The 26,581-nt window shown below is 41.5% G+C and overlaps 1 protein-coding gene across 3 annotated transcripts in view; it reads right to left on the reverse strand.

Moving 5' to 3' along the window:
• LOC129190036 (forkhead box protein J3-like) overlaps positions 1–26,581 on the reverse strand; it is a 148,678-nt gene that overhangs the window by 69,014 nt on the left and 53,083 nt on the right. For all 3 annotated transcript variants that reach the window (XM_054792390.1, XM_054792471.1, XM_054792556.1), the window contains one exon: positions 365–439. In XM_054792390.1, the coding sequence (XP_054648365.1) occupies positions 365–439 (75 nt within the window). The remainder of the gene's footprint in view (positions 1–364; positions 440–26,581) is intronic.

Consider the following 26,581-nt stretch of genomic DNA (forward strand, 5'->3'; position numbering starts at 1 on the left):
TACGTTCTCGCTATCGACCTCTTCGATCCTGGGTGTGAATTAAGGTGCCGGTCAGGTTCGAGTCCGTCTAAACAAGGAGGAGCTGCTCGCTTTGTGTGTCTTTGCCGACTACTCCAGCTCAAGGATTCACTGTGAATTATTTAAACATCTTCCCTCTAATTCATTTTTCAATGGCTCCAAAATCCCGGCAACGCGGCACAACCTCCTGCCCGAGTGCACAAATGTGGCATGAGGGCATCTAAACATGTGAAAAGTAATCACAGGCATGTTCATCACGTTGTTGCTGGAAACAGCTTAATGCATTCGTTGTGCAACATTCACAGCAAGCTTTTCAGGCAAGTTACATTGTTGGCCAATGACTTACTTTCCCAGGGTCATCTTTGGAGCGAGGCACTTTCAGAAAACACTTGTTCAAGGACAGGTTGTGTCGTATTGAATTCTGCAAGGGAAAAGGGAGGAAAAGGAATGTTGTCAGAAGAAGTGACCTTACAGGAAGGAAATGTTTCCAATTAACACAATAAGCACATTACATTTACAGTTGCCCCTTCTTTAGAAATCTGTCACATATGTGAAGGCCGCACAGTGTTTCCACAACTGTCTATCAAACACTGTCTGTACAAAATAGTTAAGTAGTGATTTTCATGGGCTCATTTTGTCGCTTAGTCTGGCCCATCTGACATTTACAATGGTGTATTTATTGTGCTGTCATATTATTATGTTCGATGACACACTGCAAATAGGAGAAGAGCAGAATAAGAGAATAAAATGGCAGAATTCACCTGCTGATGTAATGTTACAACTGTTGGTGGGATCAAACCCCTGGACAGTTTGTAAAAATGATTCTCTTAATTTGTTATTTTACACTAAAATAATTTGTTTCCCATGTATTCGTATTGCTCCTAAACATGCATCTAATTTAATTCAGGTTGAAGTCAAATTGTATACAAATAGCTTTTAGGGGTCAGTTAGGTCCTAAAGATGTGGTGACCACAGCTCCCCAGGTGGGGGCCCAATGGCATTTTCTTCACAGGGCCCAGAAATCCTGGAGGCGCCCCTGTGCTCAGGCCCAACTTTGTCCAGGGCCAGCCCTGAGTGGGTATATAACAAAGCACATACGCACTGAGTCAGATTTGTCTAAGCCACCATCAACACTGGGACACTTGAAGGTAGAGCAGTCCTGTTGAGGACAGGAGGGTCTGTGGGTCACAGTTACGCATGCGTGAATAAAAAAACACATCCAAAATTTAATGGATGGGGTGGGGCCAAGGCTGACACAATCTGACCGATACAAAATGTGACTGTGCGCGTGAATATAAAAAATCTACTTCTGTGATGCACCTTCTTATTTGTGTGTAAGAAAGGGACACAGACAGTGAAAGACGTTCTCATATCAGTGCAAGCTAACCTGACATGAACCTGTTCTCCCTTCAGGCTCCCTTTCTTCACTCATCTGCTGTTGCTAATTAATACTACTGGGGAGGAGGAGGAGCAGGAGGAAGAAGCGGTGGAGAGAAGAATGGACCAAATTTCTCCGCTCCATCTCCCCAGTTCACAAAGCTTCACATGTTTTTTTTTAGGTCACTTATTAATAAATACAGGTTGGTCTTCTTGTGTCATAAGGTGTACCTCGAGGAGAAAGAAATTGTTGGGAGAAACCACAATGGTAACATTGTAATAGAGTAGAGAAAAGACCTCTGCCAAGGTCAAACAATCCTAAACATCCGTCTGGCCACTCTCCTGATCAAAATTCTAAGATCGGTTGAAAAATTGCAAGATTTCACTTTTTGCACTGTTGGAGAAGTTCTAAGTAAAGCTTCAAAATGCAAAAATTGAAGAAATGGGAAGGAGACATAGTAAGCATTTTATTGCAAGCAGGCATTAAATTGAAATAGGCTGTTCATCAGCTGATCAAAAGTTTAAGACCATAGCTTAAACAAACAAACAAAAAAAAAAAAAAAACCCCTAAAATAGATAATTTACAATTTTTCAAAACAGGACTCAGTAATGAGTAGCTGCGCCATTCTTGTTAATCACCTCAAAAATTGGTTTGGGGATATTTGATGCTAGTGCTTCCAGGAATGGAAATGGTGGGAATGTTTGCTCCACGTGGTGAAGATGACTTAAAGGAGGGCGTCAGTTGTCTGAAACCGATGTCCATTTTTGTATACTTCCCTTGCCATCCATCCCCAAATGTTCTCAACTGGATTTAGATCAGGGGAACACGCAGGATGGTCCAAAAGAACGACCCTTTGTCAGGCGGGCATTGTGAACTATAACACTGTTCTGTTGAAAAACCCAGTGAGAAGAGGGCCTTCAGTCACGAGGGATGCCCCCTGCAACATCTCCACTTAGCCAACTGCCGTTTGACGCCCCTGCACAACCTGAAGCTCCATTGTTCCGTTAAAGGAAAAAGCACCCCAGATCATGATGGCGCCCCCTCCACTGTGGCGTGTGAGAAAACATCTCAGGTGGGATCTCCTTGTCATGCTAGTAACGTTGGAAGTCATCAGGACCGTCAAGGTTACATAATTTTTTTTCATCAGAGAATAAAACTTTCTTCTTGTCCAATGTTTGGTGCTCTCGTGCAAATTCCAAATGGGCAATTTTGTGCCGTTCAAGGACAAAAGGCCTTCAGCCAATCGAATCTCTGGCTCAGGGCCATGAACAATTTGTTTGGGTCTACCACTTGACTTTTTTTGTTCCATAACCCTGACCCTCTTTAAGAAGTTTGAACATTGAACAATGAACATTTCAAATTGTTTATGTAAAACTATCATTGTGAAACTATAAAAACGTGTTTCGTGTTAACATTTTTGAGAGTCAACCGCTGATAACGTCATAGGTGAGAGACATAACTCCCAGATCCGGTTGTGATTTTGTTTAGCTAGCTAATAGGATGCTAACAAGGAAAGAGGCCATGTGATAAAAAATATATTAAGAACACAGCTGGACTCTCGCACTGTATTAAGAACACGACAAGACGTGCCATATTGTGTGCTAACCGGAGAATGCACGCAATTGCGGCGTACATTTTCAACGTTAACCGAAAAACATGCTAATCGGGGCATGCACTAACCAAGGTCCCACTGTATTCTTCAATTGAAAACATGATTCAAAATTTGATCAAATCAGAGGTCTATATTTCTTCAAAATGTGAGGGTCCACTGTAGCATTTCCCTCTGACTAGTAATGATGACTGCTTTGTGCTTCTGAAATGAGCGGGTGCCTGTGCTGTTTAATACAGATTGCTGAGGGGTGCAGCTCCTGGACTTGAGGAGGTTGCTTACATAAGGCAGCTTTGACAAGCATGGGTGACTTTTTGACTAAATGCAATTTGATATAATGTGATGTGTGACAAAATGTAAGGTTTTGGGGACATGCTTTGGGGTGGAGGGGAAACACAGAGGATGCTGTGTGTGTGTGTGTGTGTGCGTGTGTGCGTGAGATTGTGTGCATGTGAGATTATGAGTATGTATCAGCTAAAGAAACTGCTCTAGGTAAGTACTGCCAATAAGGTTCACATGTGTGCATACTGTATGTGTGTCCATTAGGTAGAATGCTGGTAAAAGAAATCAGAATATTTTGGCCAAAGGCAAAGGAACCTTGCACTGTGTTTCAATGCTGCAAGCAGAGAGGTCACATGTAGTTACATAAGTTCGATACAAAAGGGGGTCATGCAATATGCAACACAAGGTTTTATGATGATTTAGAAATTGATTATTTCAAGTTGTTTGTAAACACAATGAGCTTTCCGTTCTTTTTACATGACAGACAAAGAAATTAGGTTTGACATTGACACTGGAATGGCTTCCTTCGTGTCTGATGCCGTGTACATACGTCAGTAATCTCGGCGTGTCTGTAGGAAGCCACCGGGTCAGCGGGCAAAAGGTTTATTGACCAGGGTATTAAGCTTACAGAGGTCCTATAGAGTTTGACACACAAACACAGCCCACAAAGCTGTATTCAGAAAAAGTCCCCGCCATGCCCTTCAGGATAAATGTATTGGGGCGTCAGTAAGATGTGGGAAAAAAACTGGAAAATGAAGGGGGAAACTGCGGGGGGGGGGGGGGGGGGGGGGGGGGGGTTAAATGTGGTTTCAAGGTAAACGGGAGCCAGAAGAATAGAAGGTGGGAGGCAGTACTATGCTAGAGGAAATATAGAAGCTGTCGTGAGGTGACAGACAGGTGACTTATGTGTGACAGTCTCATGGGTTGTTAGAGGTGTCACGAGACACTCCGTTCACGCAACGAGATGAGAGAGTAAATGGGTCTACGAGAACGAGACTAGATTTTAAATTTACTTTTAAGAAAAGTACAATGAAAAGCAATTGTAAAAAGTATGTAGATATACACAGTGTTCCCTCATTTATCACGGGGGATATGTTGAAATCCGCAAAGTAGCCAACTTATTTTTATTTTTTTACAATTATTATATATGTTTTAAGGCTGTAAAACCCCTGACCATACATTTTATACACTTTATACATTTTATACACAGAAAGGCAGTAACATTTTCTCACATTTCTCTCTTGTTTAAACACTCAAAAAAGTTCAAAAACTTTCTTTGAATTTTAATGATCAATGGTGCTGTTCCGCTGTACTGTAGCGTTTTTGTATCCTTGTTAAAAAACATATTGCTGCAGTACTCTCTAAGCTAGCAAGTAAGCCAGCTAGCGATGACACAGGAGACATGGCAGGGCAGCACAAAGGAGATTGATTGACAATGGCCTACAGCCAATCAGGACGCAGAAAACAATGGGTTTGGCCTCCACCCACCGAGACAAAAAGACTATAAGACTGACAAAAGGGCTCACTCCATTCATGCCGTTGTTCTATGGGACATATGCGCCAAGGTGCTGAAACCAATGCACAGAATGAACTATCTTCCTGCCTGTTTGGAGGCAAGAGACAAGGAAAACAGACACATTATCTGTTATCAAGTTCATTTTCATTTATTGTGTGATTAATTTATGTTATTGTCCCAGGCCTAGTGCTCATGAGACTTTTTTTTTTCTGAACGAGAAATCTGGTCACATTTTAATCTCGTGAAATCTTGCTTGTCACACTTAAATGTTTCAGGTCATCAAACAAATTTAAATATTCGCCAATGACAACAGAACTGAACACAAAATGCAGTTTTTAAATGAAACTTTTTAATATTGAAGGAGAAAAAAAATCCAAACCTACATGGCCCTGTGTGAAATGGTGATTGCCCCCTAAACCAGGTATTAGGTTTAGGGGGCAACAACTGTAATCAAGCGTTTGCGATAACTTGCAATGAGTCTCTTACAACGCTGTGGAAGAATTTTGGACCTCTCATCTTTGCAGAATTGTTGTAATTCAGTCACATTGGAGTGTTTTCCAGCATGAACCACCTTTTTAAGGTCATGCCACAACATCTCAATAGGATTCAGGTCAGGACTTTAATTAGGACACTCAAAAGTCTTCATTTTGTTTTTCTTCAGCCATTCAGAGGTGGACTTGCTGGTGTGTTTTGGATCAACGTCCTGAAGCAGCACCCAAGTTGATTTCTGCTTGAGGTCACACTACTACCACCATATTTTACTGATGATATGATGTTCTTTTTCTGAAATGAGGCGTTACTTTTACGCCAGATGTAATGAGCACGCACCTTCCAAAAAGTTAAACCTTTATCTCGTCAGACCACAGAGTATTTTCCCAAAGGTCTTGGGGATCATCAAGATGTTGTCTGGCAAAATTGAGTCAAGCCTGAAAGTTTCTTCAGCAGTGGTTTTCACCTTGGAACTCTGCCATGCAGGCCGTTTTTGCCCAGTGTCTTTCTTATGGTGGAATCATGAACACTGACCTTAACTGAGCCAAGTGAGGCCTGCAGTTCGTTCTCTCACTCTGGTTCGTTGGAGTCCCAAAGCTCTAGAAATGGCTTTATAACCTTTTCCAGACTGATAGATCACAATTACTCTCACTTAAGCTACTGTATGTTTTAATGGGGCCATGTAGGTTTGGATTTTTTTTCTCCCTTAAGAACAAAAAAATTCATTTAAACACTGCATGTTATGTTCAGTTGTATTGTCATTGACTGATATTAAAACTTATTTGATGATCTGAGACATTTAAGTGTGACAAACATGCAAAAACATAAATCAGGAAGGGGGCAAACACTTTTTCACAAAACTGCATATAATACTGTGAACACTTAACTTTAGCAAAGCTACATGACTATTTGAAACTGACAGAATGACCTTACTCCGCAGATCATCATAAGCACGTTGTTTGATGAGGTCCGCGATACGGCCCGACTTTAATGACAGTTCCGTGGGCCACATAAAATGCCGTGGCCTTGAGTTGTGCTCTAACCAAAATAATGTGACTTGTCAAGACCAAAGAACGACACATAGGGGTGTCACGAGACACCCAACTCACCAGACGAGGAGATGCATGAGATTGAGTCAATGAGAACGAGACGAGGAAACATTTTAACATTAATTTTAAAAAAAGTACAAAAAAATCTGACTGAGCGCCCTCTTGCGGATGTCAGTGTGAAAAAAACATATACGAGTTGCTCCGGAGTACAAGTTGTAGGACCAGCCAAACCATGAAACTAAGTGTGACATAGGAAAATACGGTAATGACCGAATAAATGCATGACGCAAGAAACACTTCCTGCCTCTCACTTTTAATGCACACTTGCTAGCGACCATGCCGCTAAATTGTCAATACAGATCTCCTCTACGTATAAGGTGTGTTATAAAGCGGAGTTATGGTCGCCACATTACGCCTCCAAGTCGGACATACACTCCTGGCAGCTCTTGTGCCGCTCCGGAGGTCAGGAGAACCACAGTATAGAGCCAAGGGAGCCACTTGCTGTGGCCACCATGGTGCATATAGTCGGACACCTGCTCCGAGCAGACTCGGTGGTGCCATTATTAATGTTGATGGTGATTAACAGCAACGGTGATCAAGGGTGCAGACAGATCAGAACATTTTGATCTGATAAATCTAGTAACTTTGATCAAGTATAGAATTACTACAGCGTCTGCTTGGATATTAACACGCGTGGCAGCTGTTCAACTTCCATGGAAAAAACATCCACACGCTGACGCTGAGAACACCAAGGTAGGTTGGATTGCAAGGTTTAAAGTGTGCTTCCAATAATGCCTTGCACACTGCTATTTCCATATTGTTTATTGTCATTCATAGCAGCGATGCCATAGTTCACAGTCTGGCTTATGGCTGCCCTGCTCTCGCGAGAAAGCTTTTCTTTTCGTCATATTTTAATCTCGCGAGATCTCCGACACCCCTACTAATTATGCTATATTACTATTAAGATGAAATAACTTAACTTGTACTATGAGAAGATCTCCAAATTGAGCATGTTGTTTCTGTCTTCAGACAAAATTGTGTAAGAGCTGAGGATAAATGTAATTTTAAAAAGTAGCTAAATGTGAACATAACCTTTTGGACATACTTATTCTGCAGCTCCTCTGTGGTTGCAGGCCTCATATGTGGGAGGAGCCACTGCCAAACATTGGAGAAGAAGTTCACAGGCTAGCAAGCATCCTGCTTGTGTCACATCAGCTTAGCCCACTTAAAAAGACAAATGCTTTCAGTCTTTATTTCAATGCAGCCTCTCCAAAATAACAGCGAGACCAATCTAGGTTGCAGGGCAGCGAGAGGTCAGGGTGGCACACTTTCTGCTGATAGTTGTGTCAATCCAAACACTCTGGAGAAGTGACAGCTTCTGTCAGAGGCTTTCCGAGGGAAGATGCGACAGAAAGCGAAAGAGGAGGAGGAAGAATGAGATGCAGGAACGGGGCTTGTGATTGCACTCTGGATCCTAAAGAAATGTCTGACAGGTTAGGGCTTTCAATCATATTGAATAAAAAGTATGAAGATTCAACTGTGATTTTGTGAACTCAGTTGTTTGGACTTTATAACATTTCTCAGGTTTTGGCAACAAATAAAAAAAAAATCCACCACACAGGCAGGTTTTTATGGGCCAATAAAGTGCCTGTCAGATGGAGGAACTTTTTAGGAAGCTATAAAAGCCTAATATGGGCTCATCCACTGACAATGCCAGTCACAATCATGCCTCCAGGCCTCAAACCTGGCAGCAGAAAGTCATTATCTGATGATGCCAAAGTTTGCAAAATACATCGGAGTATTACTTGCATTAAAACCTGTTTGAATCAAGATTGTGTGCCGTGATAGACAAGCAGAGAGAGGACCAATCTCATACAGCACATAGCCTCAGAGGACACAACCAGGAAAGTTTTGGACATGGGACCAAATTTAGTAACTTAAGTGGTTGGTGAGTGGACCCCAGGGCAGCAGAACCACGAGAATCCATCCAGCAAATCTATAAACAAAAAAATGATCAACTCGAATAACTGAGAATAGACATCAGCCAAGGCCAAACTGAAAACAAATATATTTGTGATTGTCTATTTGCTTGTTAGTGAACAGGCAACTTCCAGGTCATTGTGAACCATCGATGGCATATAGTCACTCAAACAGCCAAAAGTGAATGCAATCCTGCACTAGTCTGGTAAACACAGTGCTGAAAACAACCTCTCCACTTGTCCTATTGGTGGTGGAGGTGATCAAATATACATTTAATATACAGTAATTAATAATTGTCTAGAGTTGAAGTGTTCAGGTTTTAAGCGCAGTGAAACCATCAAAGTCAAATAAGCCGAAAGTTAATAGAACTTTAAATTCAATTTTGGGCTAAAATAAAGATCAACAAAAAACATGGAGGTCAAACACCTTTCACACAGTTTTGAGGGACTGGGGTGCATGCCTGCCCCGGCCGCTCAGAACAACACAATAATAATAATACAAGACTATACACAGGAAAGTGAGCTGCATTTAATAACCTGTTCTTAACGTTTTGCCTCCTCCCCGCCAGCACATTCCCCCCAGTTTTGGTTTGGTTTAATTTGATTTTAACATGCATGCAGGTTACAATGGAATACATCTCATGAATCATTTCACAGTTCCGCATGACCAAAAGGAGTAGGAAGAAGCAAAGCTTATTTAATCCTAACCCCCAATCCGTTCCACATCTTGTACAGTACATATTATTCACTTCCTGCATTCCATGTCACATTATTCCATATAATAATCAATGTAATAGTAAATAAATAATTAAAAATAAAAACAAGCATGACAGTACAATAAATAGAAGGGTTTGTATGTTCTCTATCTGAGGCATTATGAATTATCCTCACCGATCTTTACATTGAGTGAGTGAAGATTGCTTTTATAGTTATTACCCATATCTCCACACAATAAGTTAGATAAGATAATACCAAAGAACAGTAAAGAGTATGGAGTGATTTTTGCCGTCTGACGGGCATCCTCCCCCACCATCAGAGCCAATCCACCACCAGGTGGTGATCGGTTCATAGCGCCGCCCCTCTCTTCACCCGAGTGTCTAAAACTTGTGGCCACAAGTACGGCGACACGACCGCAAAGTTGATCATCGAACTGTGGCCGAGAGTGTCCTGGTGCCAGGTGCACATATGAACACCCTCATGCTTGAACATGGTGTTTGTTATGATGAGCACAGAAATCCGATAAGAAAACACCGCTCGGGTTCAATTCAGGGGTCGTTTTTATGTACAGCTTCATATAAAAGATAAGATCATTTTGAGTAGATTTTGAGTAAATAAGTAACAAATGACAAACACATACGTCTTCAAGAACAGCAGAATCTACAAGTTGGGTTTTGGTGTGGCGACCATGTCGCTGGGATAGGCTCAGCTGGGATAGGGTCCAGCATACCCCCGCGACCCTAGTGAGGACAAGCGGGACAGAAAATGAATGGACTCTCCAGTTTCTTTTATCGTACTCTACATATTAGTTTTGAGTTGCTTTACAACCATTCCATTGTCAATATTGACATTGTTATTGTGAATAAAAATTGTCCAGCCTGTTAAAATAATTGTGCTTGTTTTATTGAAAGATATATCAATGACACTGTACATATTTATGTCATTGCAACTGTATCATTAATATAATCATGCTGAGCCTGTTATATGTACAATTTAGTTTTTTTTACTTTGCCTTAGAATTACTAAACTGTGTTTATTTACAATTTAATATAAAATACTCAGATAATTCAGAGATATTGACTAACATGCTAGCTCCTCCCGTACTACCATTAAGTATATATTAACAGTGCTAGCTAGCGATCGCTAGCCAAACTGCTTAGCCAAACTCCTGGACTGTCACCCGTGCGTTCAGCGCAGCTCTTAAATGTGGTTGTTGCACCAGAATAAGCTGTTTTTCGTCAATTGCTTCGCCACGGTTACACAAAATGTTGCACACTATAAATAGCACGCTACGCATGATCAAGACCTCTCCAATCATGTGACATAAAGGGGTTCTGTGCACCGTTCATCCGGGATTAGTTGCGGCAGAATAAAATATAATTTTAACAACAAAGAATACATTTGGAAAAGTAATATGGGCTGCTGCACTTTGCTTGCAGGACCATAATAAGAATAGCATAGAAAAAGTTATGCTTGAATGTAAAGAGTGTTAAAATTCTGAAACGTTTTCAGAAGGCAACAGTTTGACCCTAGAACAGATTATTTCTATTTTCATTATTTTCTATGGGAAAAATGTTATGGAATGTGAACAAATCAGAAGTTGATAAGCATACCAGTACAGATTATCTTCAAGGTTCCATGATCTTGTCAAGCCATACAACACTAATAATTAAGAAATCAAAAGTTGCACAAACCAAAAAAAAAGCCTTAAAATCGGTTGGTCACCAATCGACCAGCCGTTTGATCGGCGCCGATTTCCTTAATTGCAGGGTATTGGCGATCGGCTGATCCTTACACATGAAACCTCATCCACCAATCTTATCTACCGTCAATCTCCTGGTATTGCACAGCAAAAGAAAAAGAGGAAAAGATTGTTGTGGGACTGCAAACAAGACGTTTAATACAACAAACTTCATTCACCATTTAAGAAACCACCACACCGTAAAATATGTAGGGTTAGAAGCTAGCAATGTAGGCTAAAGCTAGCAGGCGCAAACAGCGAGGCAGCGGCTGTTTTCTCTAGTCCGTTACTTACATCACCATAATGAGTGGATCGTTAGAGCTGTATATTTGCTCAGTTGAACTTTATCCATAATTTTGCAGCAGGTACCATCCTCCCATACACACATATACACACAGATAGCCCGCCTCTCTTCCGGTCACACTCAATACGTCCGCCATGCAACTTGTGCTAACTGGAAACAAATACATTACAATCCTTTTGTAACAACGGTCCGCTATTGGCGCTTATGAGCAGTGGAAAGAGCAAAGCTCCTTCGAGGAAAATTCATGGCATTGGACGACCAGCTATTAGTTTGTCCTGTAGATGATTTTATTAACTACTTCAGACATTGTGATATCCTTTTATTTGTAAAAGCAAACAACTACTGTGCACTTCATTTTTGGTAAGAGGCTCAGATCAGGTCTGTAGTGTAACCTGTTCTACAAATTTTGTTGGTTTTTAAAATTTGAAAAATAAAAGACTAAAAGGAACTGATATAATCGAGTAGTTTGGACATCAATTTTCTAAACTTCTCATTTCTATTAACACCAAGTTTGAATTGCTTCACAGGTGTTGCTCTATATTTCAACAAAACAAGATTAAAATATTGAAGCTGTGTGCACTGTTGCTAACTCCTCAGTAAGAAAAGTAGCTATTGGCTGTCCTGAAAGTCGCAAGAAGTTGCTATATGATGTCATCATATAATTTACATATTACTTGCATATGATGTTGCTGTAGGAAAACACATAACCTCAAAGGAGAGATGGAAAAGTGAGTAAAAACACCATAATTACACTTAGAACTACAAATAAACTTGATTCTTGGTTTGTTAACTTTAAATTAACCATCACTTCATCAAAATAAAAATAATTTTAATATTTTATCTCAGCCAGCGCCTCTGAAAGTCTAGCCGGTGTAATAATTACATGCGGACTCGCCTCCAGCCTCTACTTTTTATTTTGCATTTAGGACTACTTGTTTAATTAACCCCACAAAGTTCTTCCATCACATGTTCTGACACACTGACAGGTAAGTGACCGAGTCTGAATGAGGCTCCAGTGTAATGAGTACTAATTTAATGACGATAAAGAAACATTGAAGTTATATATTTAGTTTTAGATTAGTTTTACAGAGCGAGATCCACCTCAGCGGCATTGCGCCTCATGATGCGCATGATGGGTTCACGGATGTGTAGAGCTCCACTATGCTCTCACTGTCGGAAGCTGGCTTGTGTCTGCTTTGGAGCCTCTCAGGAGCACCCGCTGCTGCTCAGTGAGAACAAAAACTGCCGAACAATATGTGCTTTCACTTTTAAGTCCCCACATACCAGAAAACTCTCCAAGGACGCCAGAAAAAGTTGCTAGGTTTTTCGCTAGTCGCTTTTGAGAAAATATGTCACCAAGCGGGCTTGGAATGTCGCTAGGTTTAGCGATAAAGTCGCCAAGTTGGCAACACTCAATACGTGCTGTCAAAATTTTAATTGGTGCACCCCTACTGAAAATGCACAATTTGCTTCAAATCCACTGTAAAGAGTGAAAGGGCATGGTTTCAAAACTGCAGTGTCAGATGTTATCAATTTTAAAACCTAAATAAGCCAAATTCAGCTGGTGTGACTTGCTCAGATCACCACATATAACATTAATAACATTCGGTCTGTGCTCACTAAAAGTTAAAAACACCTCTGTTGCAAATTAGAATTAGCCAAAGGCCAGGCAGAGGCTCGCAAAAACCAGCAACTGGCTAATATGCTGCAGTATAATTGTTGCATTCCACAGTGCTGGCAAAGACCAGGCGAAGGCCTATTATTATCACCCATATGGAGCGAGCTACAGGCCTGGTCTCTTTAGGAGAGAGATGCTGAACTGGATGGGTGCCAAATCCTTGAGGAGATAGCAAGTAGAAATACTTCTGTTTTAATTAAGAATTTAATTCTGAGACTGCTCATAGTGATTAGTGAGTAATTAAAAGCTCTAACAGTGTTTCACATCCAAATATAATTACTAGCTGCATGTATGTGTGCATGCTATGTGCAGATGTCTATGTCTGTGTGTGTGTGTGTGTGTGTGTGTGTGCGTGTGTGAGTGAGTGACTCTGGGCTGATAATCTCTGTTTGTCCATCAAAGAGAATCCACGGTTTTATATTTGGTGGATTGGGGGAGCAAGGGGGCTTCATATTGCTTCATTAAGAAATGTCATCACGTGCAGAAGAAACTGATGATAGGATCCTTTCACGCTTCACCTTTAACTTAAACTTGTCTGAGCCCACACATATTACTGCATATCCTGAGATAGAAAACCTATGCCCATGATTCATGCTTTGAAATGGAAATTCACACACTTATGAATACAAAATGCAAAATGTAGACAAACATACTTTTTTCTCCAAGGTCCTGGTGAGCCACACTTACAGCCACTTCAAACTAGTCACCAACCCATAAGTACTGATTTATGGGTGAACACTATCATATATTATTGTTGCACAGCGTCTAAAACTGTTTTGCAATCAAGGGGTCGCTCATCAAGGTTGCTATGGTTACTTTTAAGATGCACTTTATCAACAAAATCCTTTTCTTTAAACGATGGTGCCCCATTAACACTACCCTACGTTGCTTTCAGTTTCTTAAACAGTACATCCACACACTCAACATCTGGCCAGCAGACAATACCTGCATGACATATAGACTGGGAATGTAGGCGTCTAGCACTTTGGCATGTGCTGTGTTTTTATTATGGATTCTGGTTGATACTGATGGTGAACAAAGCCGCTGAACAACTCAAAGGTCAACATTTATATTTGCTAGTTAATATAGAGCAATGACTTTATTTGGACTGTCCCATAATATGACCTGACATTGTAGTCTTGCCAGCCTTTGCATTGCTGATAGCTAGGAACGGGCAATACAAATAATATACGATGGAAAGGATATGAATGTTTCCGAGCATAGAGATTATCTATCTCGATAATGCATGTTGATCGACTACGAATGGGATACAGTTTTTACGATTCCAATTCCATTTTTGATTCTGCTTAATGATTCAGTTCTTTATCAATTCTCATTTAAGCCATCCGACAATAAGTAGAAAACTATTTGATGGCCTAATTGGTGGCCTACGAGAAGGTGCCAAGGTGTGAGTCAAGACACATCTCATGATGTGTAAGAGCAAAGAGCTGTCTCAAGACCATCACAAACTAATTGTTGCAAACATAATGATGGCATTGGTAACAGCCGCATATCCAAGCTTCTGAGTGTTCCAGTGAGCACGGGTGGGGCCATAATACGTACGTGCAAAGCCAATCATACAGCCATAAATTAGCCTAGATCAGGTGCTCCTTGCAAGATTTCTGACAGAGAAGTGCAAAGAATAATCAGAAGAGTTGTCCAAGAGCCAAGGGCCACCTGTGGAGAGCTTCAAAAATACCTGGAATTAGCAGGTACTGTTGTCACAAGGAAAACTGTGAGTAATGCACTCCATTGCCATGGCCTGTATGCACGCTCACCACGCAAGACCCCATTGCTGAAAGAATGGAAATAAAACACCATACCAACGGTGACGTTCAGAGGTGGGAACATGATGATGTGGGGCTGCTTTTCAGCACATGGTACTGGTAAACTTCACATTATTGAAGGAAGGATGAACGATCAAATGTACCGAGACATTCTTGACAACAATCTGCAGCCATCTACGAGGATGATGAACATGAAACGAGGTTGGACATTTCAGCAGGATAATGATCCAAAACATACTGCCAAGGAAACTCTCAACTGGTTTCAAAGAAAAAAGTAAAGCTGCTAGAATGGTCCAGCCCATCACCTGACTTGAATCCAATCAAAAATCTATGGAAAGAAATGAAACTCAAGGTCCATAAAAGAAGCCCACAGAACATTCAAGATTTGAAGACTGCAATGTATGCGACTAGTTTCTCCATACAGGAGGCGTCTTGAAGCTGTCATTGCAAGGCTTTTGTACCAAGTATTAAATAAATGCCAGTTGGCGTGTTCAATACTTTTTTCCTGTGTCATTTCACATTTCTTTGTATTTATGGATTACTTGGGTTGTTCGCAACATCTGGTGAAAATTTCAAAATACACCATATTCGAATACACCACTATCCGTATCTGTCTGTTCACCCATCTAAATGATCCGTATCTGTACTTGGATTGGGCGGAGCATAAACCGGAAATGAACATCGTTTATCCCGATATGGGTAGGGCTTCAATCTGTACCTTATTTTTAATCTGAAATTTACATGGATTGATCAGATGTTGCTATATTTTTTTTTTTTAAATGATCTGTGTGAAGTTGGTGAGTCATGCAAACATCCACTGATAACATCCAAGTTCCTAATGGCTGGAGTGAACTGTGGTGTCATGGGACCAAAGATGGGCATGCTATGGAGAGAGTCAGGGCTTAACAGAATATATTCAGTCTTCCCCTCATTTAAGTGGAGTAGGTTTTGTGAAAGTCACTGTTTTAATTCATGAAGGCAACTGTGAAGAGGGTCCAATGTTCTAATCAAAGATGCGCCCTCCGTGGCAGACGTCTCTGTGACACTCTCCCGTTTTTTTTCCTATTTTTTGCTATTTTTTTGTTCATTTTGGGCATTCAACACACTCACGCAGTACATTACAACAGGGAAACACTTCTGAACATCGGCAGGGTTCACCATGAACTTTCATTTAGCCTCTCAGACTTTGCCTTTCTTCTGCGCCGGGAGAATGCAGCAGCCTGCGGGCCTGGTGAGCTGAATACCCGGCGAGCAAAGCATCCGAGGCGTAAACGAGGCAAGCGGGCCGGCCTGCATGCTAGGCTAAAAGCTAGAGCGACTAGGCCACCGCTACCTAGCCTGCTGCTAGCCAACGTCCGCTCCCTCGAAAACAAGATGGACGAACTAAAAGCAAGGATTACAGCTCATCGTGAGATCAGGGAATGCTGTGTCCTCACCTTCACAGAAACCTGGCTGACGGAGGATATACCGGACTCGGCGATCCAGTTGGAAACATTTGCTGCTTACCGGGGAGATAGGACTTTAGCGTCTGGTAAACACAGAGGTGGCGGCGTCTGTGTTTACGTAAACAAACGGTGGTGCACAGACGTACAGACGATGGAAAAGCACTGCTCGCAGGCCATTGAGCTGCTGATGGTGAAATGCAGACCTTTTTATTTGCCTCGTGAGTTTAGCGCTGTGTATTTAACTGCTGTTTACATCCCACCACGAGCTAACACTGCTAATGCACTAGGCCTCCTGCATGACATCATTGATAAACACGAGACCAAACACCCAGACGCTGTATTTATTATATATGGCAATTTCAACCACTGTAACCTCAGGACTGTCCTCCCCAAATATTAACAGCATGTGAGCTTTCCCACAAGGGAAAATAACATCCTGGACCAAGTCTACAGCAACATGAAAGGTGCTTTGAAGGCTGTTCCAAGACCCCACTTTGGAAAGGCCGACCACATCTCTATATTCCTTTATCCAACATACAGACAACTTCTTAAACAAGCTCCCCCTGTAAGTACAGCAGTTAAAGTATGGAATGAAGAAACTGATCAGGTACTTCAGGACTGCTTTGGCTGCACAAACTGGGATGTGTTTAAAACTGCAGCGGGGAGGGAAGATTGTACTGTTGATTTGGATGAATACGCGTCTGCTGTTACTGGCTACATTAGCACATGCATAGAGACTGTTACCACCACCAAGTATTACAGAAAATACCCTAACCAAAAACAGTGGATGAACTGTGATGTAAGGGCTAAGCTACGTGCTCGTTCGACTGCATTTGTCATGGGCACCGCTGATGACTACAAAAAGGCCAGATATGACCTGAGAAGGTCCATACGAGAGGCCAAAAGACAGTACAGACAAAAGCTTGAGGGCTACTATTCCACCTCAGACCCTCGGCGCATGTGGGCGGGGCTCCAGCACATCACAGACTATCGCCAGCGGAGTAGCGTAGCCATGTCCAGCCAAACCACACTTCCAGATGAGCTGAATGAGTTCTATGCCCGTTTTGACACCCAAACTCCTGATGAGCAGAGAGGGTGGCTGGACTTGGGGAGCACACAGGACTCACCTCTCATGGTGACATCAGCTGATGTGCGCAGGGTTCTGAACAAAACAAACCCACGAAAAGCAGCAGGCCCAGACAACATCTCAGGACGTGCACTTCGGGTTTGCTCATCAGAGCTAGCTGATGTGCTTGCTGACATATTTAACCTGTCGCTTGCACAAGCATCTGTACCAACCTGCTTTAAGTCCACATAAACCCGCATAAACCGCATAAACCCCTGTTTATTGATGAGACTGAGGTGGAGAGGGTGAAAACCTTCAAGTTCCTTGGCACACACATCAGCGAGGACCTCACCTGGTCTCACAACACCCAACAAATTATGAAGAAGTCCCAAAGGAGACTGTACTTCCTGAGAAGACTAAGGAAATTTGGCATGTCCACCACAATCCTGAGTTGCTTCTACAGATGCACTATCGAAAGTGTCCTTACCGCCTCCATCACTGTTTGGTACGGTAACTTTACAACACGTGATAGGAAGGCACTCCAGCGGGTGATCAAGACCTCACAGAACATTGTTGGGGCAGCCCTCCCCTCACTGCAAGACATTTATAAAACTAATTTATAAAACTCATCAAGGACAGCACACATCCACAACACTCACACAAGTACTCACACACGCCGCACGCAACACACGCACACACTCATAGCACTTTTACTTATTTACTTATTTATTTATTTGTATTATTTATCTGTATTAATGTCTCTTCTGTTGTTGTTGTTGCTTAATATATTGGTGTTTATGTTTCTTATGATGGTATTTGTTTCTTATGTTGGTATTTATGTTTCTTATGTTCTTATTCTTTTTCTTGTGTTTTCTTTCTTTTCTTGGGAGAATGAACAGAATAAGAATTTCATTGCATAGTATAACTGCCTGTTTTACTATGCATATGACAATAAAACTCTTGAATCTTGAATCTTGAATGATGTTCTGTCATTTGGGAGCACAGGTAAGTATAGCTGAATGTCATTAGCGTAGAGATGGAAACTGATGTTGTGGTTGGAAATAATTTATCCTAGTGGCAGCACGTAAAGAGAAAACAGATGTGGTGTGAGGATTGAGCCTTGTGGTACACCTCAGAAGAGAGGACATGCATTGGGGAAGTCATCGAGCATAATTAAAAAAAAGTCCTGTTTGTGAGGTATGAAGAGAACCGTTCAAGTACTGCACCACAAAGTCCAACACAGTGCTCAAGAACAGCATGATCCACGGTGTCAAAGGCAGCTGTAACGTCTAAAAACACTAGCACTGCAGAGTTCTTGGTTTTCGAGGGCTGTAAGGATGCCATTTTGCACCCTCAGTAGTGCAGATTCAGTGTTGTGGCAGGCCCTGAAACCAGACTGAAACTTGTCTACAATGGCATGTAAATGGAGGTGAGACTAAAGCTGGGAAAGGAGTAGTTTCTCCATAACCTTGGACAAAAAGGTCAAGTGAGAAATCGGGTGGAAGTTGGACAGAACAGAAGGGTCAAGGTTTGTTTTTTTTTTGAGTGGTCTGACCACAGCATGTCTGAGGGCATTAGGTAACGTACCAAGCCCAAGACAGCTGTTTATAAAAGGAGACACGGCAGGGCCCGATGGTGTTAATGACCTCCTTCATAAGCCTAGCAGGGACAACATCTAGGGGGCAGCTTGTGGGCTTAAGCTCCTGGACGTTTTTTTTCAGGTCGATCAGAGTGATCGCCTCAAACCTTTCCACACAATGCACAGTAGGAACAGGAGAGGCCACGGTGGGGACCTTTGGGATGGCCGTCTGACTGATTCAACTTTGTCTATTAAGAACTGCTGAAATGCATTGCAAGCATGTACAAATAGATCACTGAAAATAGCAAAGATAGCATTGAGTACAGAGTTGATAGTGCTGAATAAAACTCTAGGGTGGTGGCTATTGTTGGAAATGATATTTGATAAATGCTGAGCTTTTGCTTCCCTCACTGCTCTCTGGTAAGTTGAAAGACTGTGTAAAAAGATGCCCAGTGACACCTGGAGCCTGTCCTACTTCCATTTTCTCTCAACCTGCCTGCATTGTTGCCTCAGAGCTCAAGTAGTGTAATTAAGCCATGGGTTGGATGCACATCTGGCAGTCTTAACCTTGAGAGGTGCAACACAGTCCATGATCTGGGAGCATATCGATTGGAAGGCAACTAGGAAGGCATCTGGGCACTGGGTATGTGGAATGGAAGCAGTGGCGTACAAATCAAAGGCCAGAAACAATGCAGGAAATACATTTGATGGTGAGGGGCTGAAAATACGGCAGCGGTCAGGGGAATGGTCATGGGTGCAGGTGAAGCAGCACACAATTCAAACCGGATGAGGGAGTGGTCAGAAATGGGAAAGTCCAATACTTCAGAAACAGATACTGTCACTACACGGGAAATTATTAAATCCAATGTATGGCCTAGGCCAGTGGTTCCCAAACTTTTCACAGTTGCATACCCCTTCAGACATCTGACTGGAAGTCATGTACCCCTTACTCCTGCACACTTAAAAAACATAAACAACCCAATAAAACATCTTTGACATAGTAAATATATTATGACATTCTATTTTTAAAAATCATGTGTCTTATTTTTCAACTGCACACATAGATTACTCATTTAAAACATCGGCTTTTACAAATCAATAAGGAAATGAATTCAATACGAGGCTTGTTACTGAGCCAAATGGATATACGAGCACATATAGGATGAGATTATGCACCAAGAAAAAATGCACACCTCCGTGCATTTACACACAGCATTAACATTTTTGAACAAGGACGTCTGTCTGTGCAGCGTCAGAGAAAGTCCTACACATAAGTCTTAATCAGCATCACACATGGTTTGTTCACAGGCCGCTGAACAAAGCGACCGCAACACCCAAAGAAGTTATATTATTTGTGAAAGTATAAATTTACATGTGCAAAGTTGGAGGCTTTCTGACATAGTCTGTGCATCCACTCAACTAACAAATGACAGGCTCATACAGCTCAGAAAATACACAAATTAGTCACAGCACCACGTAAGAACACCAGCTCTCATTTAGCACACAATATCAATGATCTGGAAAAATCTTCAAGATTAAACACTTTTAATGCACAACGTCATCATCAAACTTACCTATTTGTTCATCTAACAATGAACAACTTCATGCTGTCACCTTTATTCTGCATTTTACTTGGCTACTACCTGTGCTGTGGCTGTTCGTATGAGGCGTTCAAGCACATTACGTAAATGTGTTTGGCGCTAATGTAGTCCAGCCGTTTTTAATTTTCATTCATGTACCTCTTACAGCAAACTGTACCCAAGGGTTACGCCTACCTCACTTTGGGAACATAAGGCCTAGGCAATGAGTGGGACCAGAGACTGACTGGGTGAGATCAAGAGTCTTACAGATCACTGAAGTCCTTAGCCATTTGATCAGAATTGCAGCAAACATGGATGTTAACGCATGACCACATATCAGTAGGTTGTACAATTTTGGCAAGAACTCTTTAAGGAACTCAGAGAATTCATTTAAAAACTCCTTCAATTTAGGTGGACGGTAGATTACTACACAGATAATAGGACAGGACAGAGTGAGAACAAAAGCTAATTCAAAGCTGGAGGACTCTCAAGTGGACAGTACGCGGCACTTCTGCGACTGCTTGTAGGTAGTAACAATGCCCTCTAGTGGGACCCATGTTTCAGTGAGTAGGAGTATGTCTAATTTATATGACAAGATGACATCATTAAAAACGAATGTGATATTATTCAGTGACCGAGTGTGGAGCATACTTGAGTTGTCGTGTTGTGGAGTAGCCCGTGTCACCGGACGAACATTTTCTTGGACGCAACCTTGACTGGACTTTCCCACAAGCCGGTGACGCGGAAGTGGAAAGCCGGTGTCAGGGCTAACCGGTCGCAGCCAACGATAACGTTCTTGCAATCGCCTTGGATTTACATTGTCCAGACCAGCTAGATCTCCAGCTGATGAGATGACGTCACACGGGAAGGGTAAATCCAGGTAGTCCTCAGTTTAACATGTAGTCCACCTCTCCTGCCACATCTTGTGCGCCATTTACTGTCAGGCAATGGACAGACAGTGCGCCTCTGTGTAGCTGGTATCGATGTCCACATAGGCGGTGGTATATAAGAATGTCCATTCACAGGATTTATTGATGCAATGCTTATTTGTAGAAGTGTGGCGCGATCATAGACAATAGCTGGCAACACATTCAAAGCAACAGTTAGCAAGCAGAGGAGCAAGCGGAAGGCCAAGCACAGCAGTGCCATCTTGACTAGCGTCATCACACAAAAACTTTAAACTTCACTGGGGTCGTCACGTGGGCACCCTCCTTCGTAGGTGTTTCGATGATAGGCCCACAACACCTCCACACAGTGGTGTGAAAACGTATTTTCCCCCTCCTCATTTCTTACTTTTTTGTGTGTTTGTCACACTTAAATGTTTCAGATGATTAAACAAATTAAAATATTAGTCAATGACAACAATACTGAACACAAAATGTAGTTTTGACTTTCTTGTTAAGGGAGAAAAAAATCAAAGCATACATGGCCCTGTGTGAGCAATTAATGAATTAATTAAAGATTAATTGAGCTCCCTAAAAAAGGTCATAAAGCCATTTCTAAAGCTTTGGTACTCCAGCAAACCAAAGTGACAGCCATTATCCACAAATGGCGAAAACATGGAACAGTGGTGAACCTTCCCGGGAGTGGCCAGCCAACCAAAATTACCCCAAGAGCACAGCGACGACTCATCCGAGAGGTCACAAAAGACATCTAAATAAATGCAGGCCTCACTTCCCTCAGTTAAGGTCAGTGTTCATGACTCCACCATAAGAAAAAATACTGGGCAAAAACGGCCTGCATGGCAGAGTTCCAAGGCGAAAACCACTGCTGAACAAAAAGGACATTAAGGCTCGTCTCAACTTTGCCAGAAAACGTCTTGATGATCGCCAAGACCTTTGGGACATTACTCTGTGGTCTACTGAGACAAAAGTTGAACTTTCTGGAATGTAACACCGCATTTCAGAAAAAGAACATCATACCAACAGTAAAATATGGTGGTGGTAGTGTGACAGTTTGGGGCTGCTTTGCTGCTTCAGGACCTGGAAGACTTGCTGTGATAAATGGAACCATGAATTCTGCTGTCTACCAAAAAATCCTGAAGGAGAATTTCCGGCCATCTGTTTGCGACTTCAAGCTGAAACCAACTTGGGTTCTCTGAATGGCTGAAGAAAAACAAAACAAATACTTTGGAGTGGCCTAGTCAAAGTCTGAATCCTATTGAGATGCTGTGGCATGACCTTAAAAAGGCGGTTCATGCTCGAAAACCGTTCAATGTGGCTGAATTACAACAATTCTGCAAAGATGAGTGGGCCAAAATTCCTCCACAGCGCTGTAAGAGACTCACTGCAAGTTTTCACAAACACTTGATTGCAGTTGTTGCTGCTAAGGGCGGCCCAAGCAGTTATTTGGTTCACTTTTTCATACAGGACCATGTAGGTTTTGAATTTTTTCCCCTTAATAATAAAAAGTTTTATTTAAAAACTGCATTTTGTGTTCAGTTGTGTTGTCATTGACAAATATTTAAATTTGTTTGATGATCTGAAACATTTAAGTGTGACAAACATGCAAAAAAACCCAATAATAATAAGGAAGGGGGCAAACACTTTTTCACACCACTGTATAATAAATAATGTCATGCAAGACCTCAGTTCAGCTATAGTCATATTATATTATTTACTGCCAAAACCACAAAAGATAAAAAAAGTTGAGCTGATGCTTCTGCTGTCAATTTACCAGGGAACACCACATTTTGCTCTGTCCCCTGCTGTACACTGTAACTGACATCCTATTATAGGCGTGTATTATCAGATTATCATTTATGCCTGCCAAAAAACATGTACTGGATATGCGGAAGGAACCAAAACACCCAGCGTCAATACATAAAACTGTTTACAGCAATGATCCAATGTTAGGCACAATTACTACCTTATACACTGAGCTACAAACATGCACACTCATTACTGCATGCTGTACTGTTTTCATATACTGTTCCAAAGCGGAATAACAGCACAGCAATGATATTTTAGTTGCGCTCAAGAGACTCGAGGAGTCTTTGTGCAGCTAATGCTCCACAATGACTCCCAGCAGCCTTCATCCATATGTGAGTACACTTGACAGTGTGCATGCACAGACCTCTGCTGTGCTCAGTCGCAGATCCCCCACTGAGACGCAAGGAGGAAAGGATGGCAGGCAGAATAATGCCTCGCTGTTGATTCACATCAGGTGATGACGCGGACGTAGGCTGTGCGTGCCGGCAAAGGCCAAAGGTCATTGGGGTAGCGCTGCTCGTTATGACATCACAATAGTTCATTTTAATTTGCAGGCAATTAGCCCCGTTGTGGTTGCATGCAAGTTCGTTTGAGGCAATGTAGGAGGGTAAAAAGTAGGTTAGTCAGATATGACTGTGTAAATCTGTTGATAAAATTCTATCTATCTAGGTTTTGGTGTCCTGCTGTGTACTGCTAAAGGTGAAGTGGGGGGCAACAATAGTGGGATGGACCCATGGTTATGAGTGAAAGGGAGACAGAGGGCATGAGAAAATATAGCAGTTCACAATGTAGCACACGGGAAGAAAACATGAGGCTGCATGCTCTGCAAGCAGGAGCGCTACTTATGTTTATAAATGCCAACAAAGTGTACATTTACTATGTAAAATGCATACCAAACACATATACATGGCAACAAAAGGTATTAAAAATATACTTTTGGATACGCCATACATTTTGTCTTTCTTGAAAGCTATTGGCCTGGCCTGCATATTACCACATATATGGCGTCTTTTTTAGCTCCATTATGTCAACATATTTGGTTGGCTGCTTTCAGAAATTTACAAGTGGTGCAAAATGCACCACATCAAACCACATGGTATCACTCTCCTCTCTTACTGGTCAAAACAATGAAAATGTAAAGAAATGCACTAATAAACACAACATGGAGCAAAATTAACCTTAGGCTGTATTTACACTACATCGTGAAAGTGACGCAATTCTGATTTTTTGCTCCCAAGTGGCACACGTCGGATATGCTTAAAAGAGAACTGTAAAGAGTAGGGCTGTCAAAAATAGCACGTTTACGGCGGTAACTAATATTTATACTAATATGTATACCACTATTTAATTAATTATGTCACATTTTTTTGCGTAATTAACACATACGCATTATGGCGACAGACGGAGGCACAGCGTAGCATCCCCACAGAGTCACACAGAGTCTAATGCTCTTTTATAACTTTATTCTGACCTTAACACATCAACAGCAATGCAATTCCAACACCGTATATGCATCTCCAACTCACAAACAACTCTCTAGTCCCTTCGTCATTGGAACAACACTTCCTCATTGTCACCAGACAACCGCAATATGCATTCACGGACACTCCTAACATCACACAATGTCTTTATAATGCATTTATGTGTGGTCTAAATAAACAAAAATTCATAGAAAAACAATAAGTGGATATTCTTATCACTCACTTTGTAACTGTTAATGCGGAAGTACAATTTGTTGCATTTAAGAAAATACACTCAAAGCATGCAACCCCTCATTGCTCATAATAACACGGTTAAAGAGTGTGTGATTCAAATGTTCTGGTACTATTAAAGAAACTAGTGTTTAGGTAAAAAGATTTTTAGACATGTGCGCTATCTTTTAGCTTGATTAAAATTTGCAGTTAATTTGGAGCTGTTAATACATACAAATATATATAATCATGTCCTGTCATTTATCTTTCTTTCAATAAAATACAGTGAAAATGTGCATATTTCAGATATAGTTGCAAATGATGATTAATCATGTTTAAATAATTTGAAATCTGTCATTAATCTGATTAAAAAATGTAATCATTTGAAAGCCCTGAAAGATCCGAAATCAAACATCCTCAGATCAGAATCAGGCCTTTTCAAAATGTGGATCAAAATCTGCATCTCATCGGATATCTGCCAATGCGACTGCATAAAACTGCTAACTTTCTACCAGGCTATGGGACATTTATCCTACTTAACACCGTAAAAAGAGAGACTGTTATCAGATAACATGTAAACTACTACAGTAAGTGCTAAACGAGGACATGCTTGGTTTACCTCACCATTATTACCTCGCTGTTTAAGCACAAACCTGATTGGTTCATTTGCTACTTGGACCAAAACTGCAAAACTGTTTTCATTTGAAACAAAACTGGGGAATTTGGTCCACACCAGAGTTCAATAACTATGTTCCCACCAGAACCAAATTAGAGTTAGATTACAACAAACCAAAGGGAACAAGTGTGAAAGCACCCTAAAAGGACATTTCTTATTAATTTGTTACCTGCTACAGGGGGAGCTTTACCCCCCTGTAAAGCTCCATAAGATCAAACAACAGTGACTGGTAAATGCATTTTAGCGTACATGTGTGCACACAAGGCTGATTTTTTTTAAAGAATTGGTATGTGGTGAGAGTGTGTTGTCCTGGTTTCAACCCTGCCTTTCCTGCACTCTCGCATTATCATACAGAGCAGACGGAGCGCGTGTGTTGGGTAGTAAAAGTCTCCTCTGCTCACTGACTGTCTCTTCTCCACCTCCTCCCCCAATCTTCTCCTCTCCTGCTGAGCTCCCAGTGAGTAATCTGCAGACTGCACACGTATACGCTGCTTACCTGGGTGGGAGTCTCACAATCATGAGTATGCATGTACATGTGCATGGAAGACGATGACGGAGAGGGTGAACATCATGTACCCTAGGACATATGAAACATGTGGGGAGGGGAAAGGGGGGGATAACAGCAAATACAAATGTGTGCATGTCTTGAGGTATATTAACAACACATGCCTTTCTACATGTGCACATGTGTGAGCTAAAGATGTCTGGCCAACATGCCAGCCAGACAATCTCATGTGTGCGTGCGTTTGTGTCGACGTCTCACTGTGCACAGCTGACAGCAATCACCTGAACTGGAATGAACCAGGCTTACGTAACCTTCCCAGTGATGGTCATAGCTGGTATGAAATAAGCACAACAGTTTCTTCCCAAACTTATACACAAATCAACACAATATCTTTTCCTGATATTACAATAGATAGATGGATAGATGAAAAAAATAAATATATTAAAAGAACTAGGCAAATGTCATTTCTTATTATATGCGTGTGCAGTCCCTCGATACTTTGCGCTGAAAATTTTGCGTTTTTGCAAAAATATGTGAATTAATAAATCAAAACATATGGGTGTTTAATCAAATGTTATGTATTTTTTGCCGAAATAAGGCATTTTCAAGGATAAAAATGGCTAAATGATAGGGGTGTCAGGAGACACCCAACCCACGGGACAAGGCGATGCACGAGATTGGGCCCGCGAGAACAAGGCGAGACAAGATTTTAACATTAACAAAAGTACAATGAAAACATGTGACTGGACAAACAAAGACAAAACAATGCAGGCGAATTTTT

This window comes from Dunckerocampus dactyliophorus, chromosome 1 (assembly GCF_027744805.1).
Source record: "Dunckerocampus dactyliophorus isolate RoL2022-P2 chromosome 1, RoL_Ddac_1.1, whole genome shotgun sequence".
Classification (NCBI taxonomy): Eukaryota; Metazoa; Chordata; class Actinopteri; order Syngnathiformes; family Syngnathidae; genus Dunckerocampus; species Dunckerocampus dactyliophorus.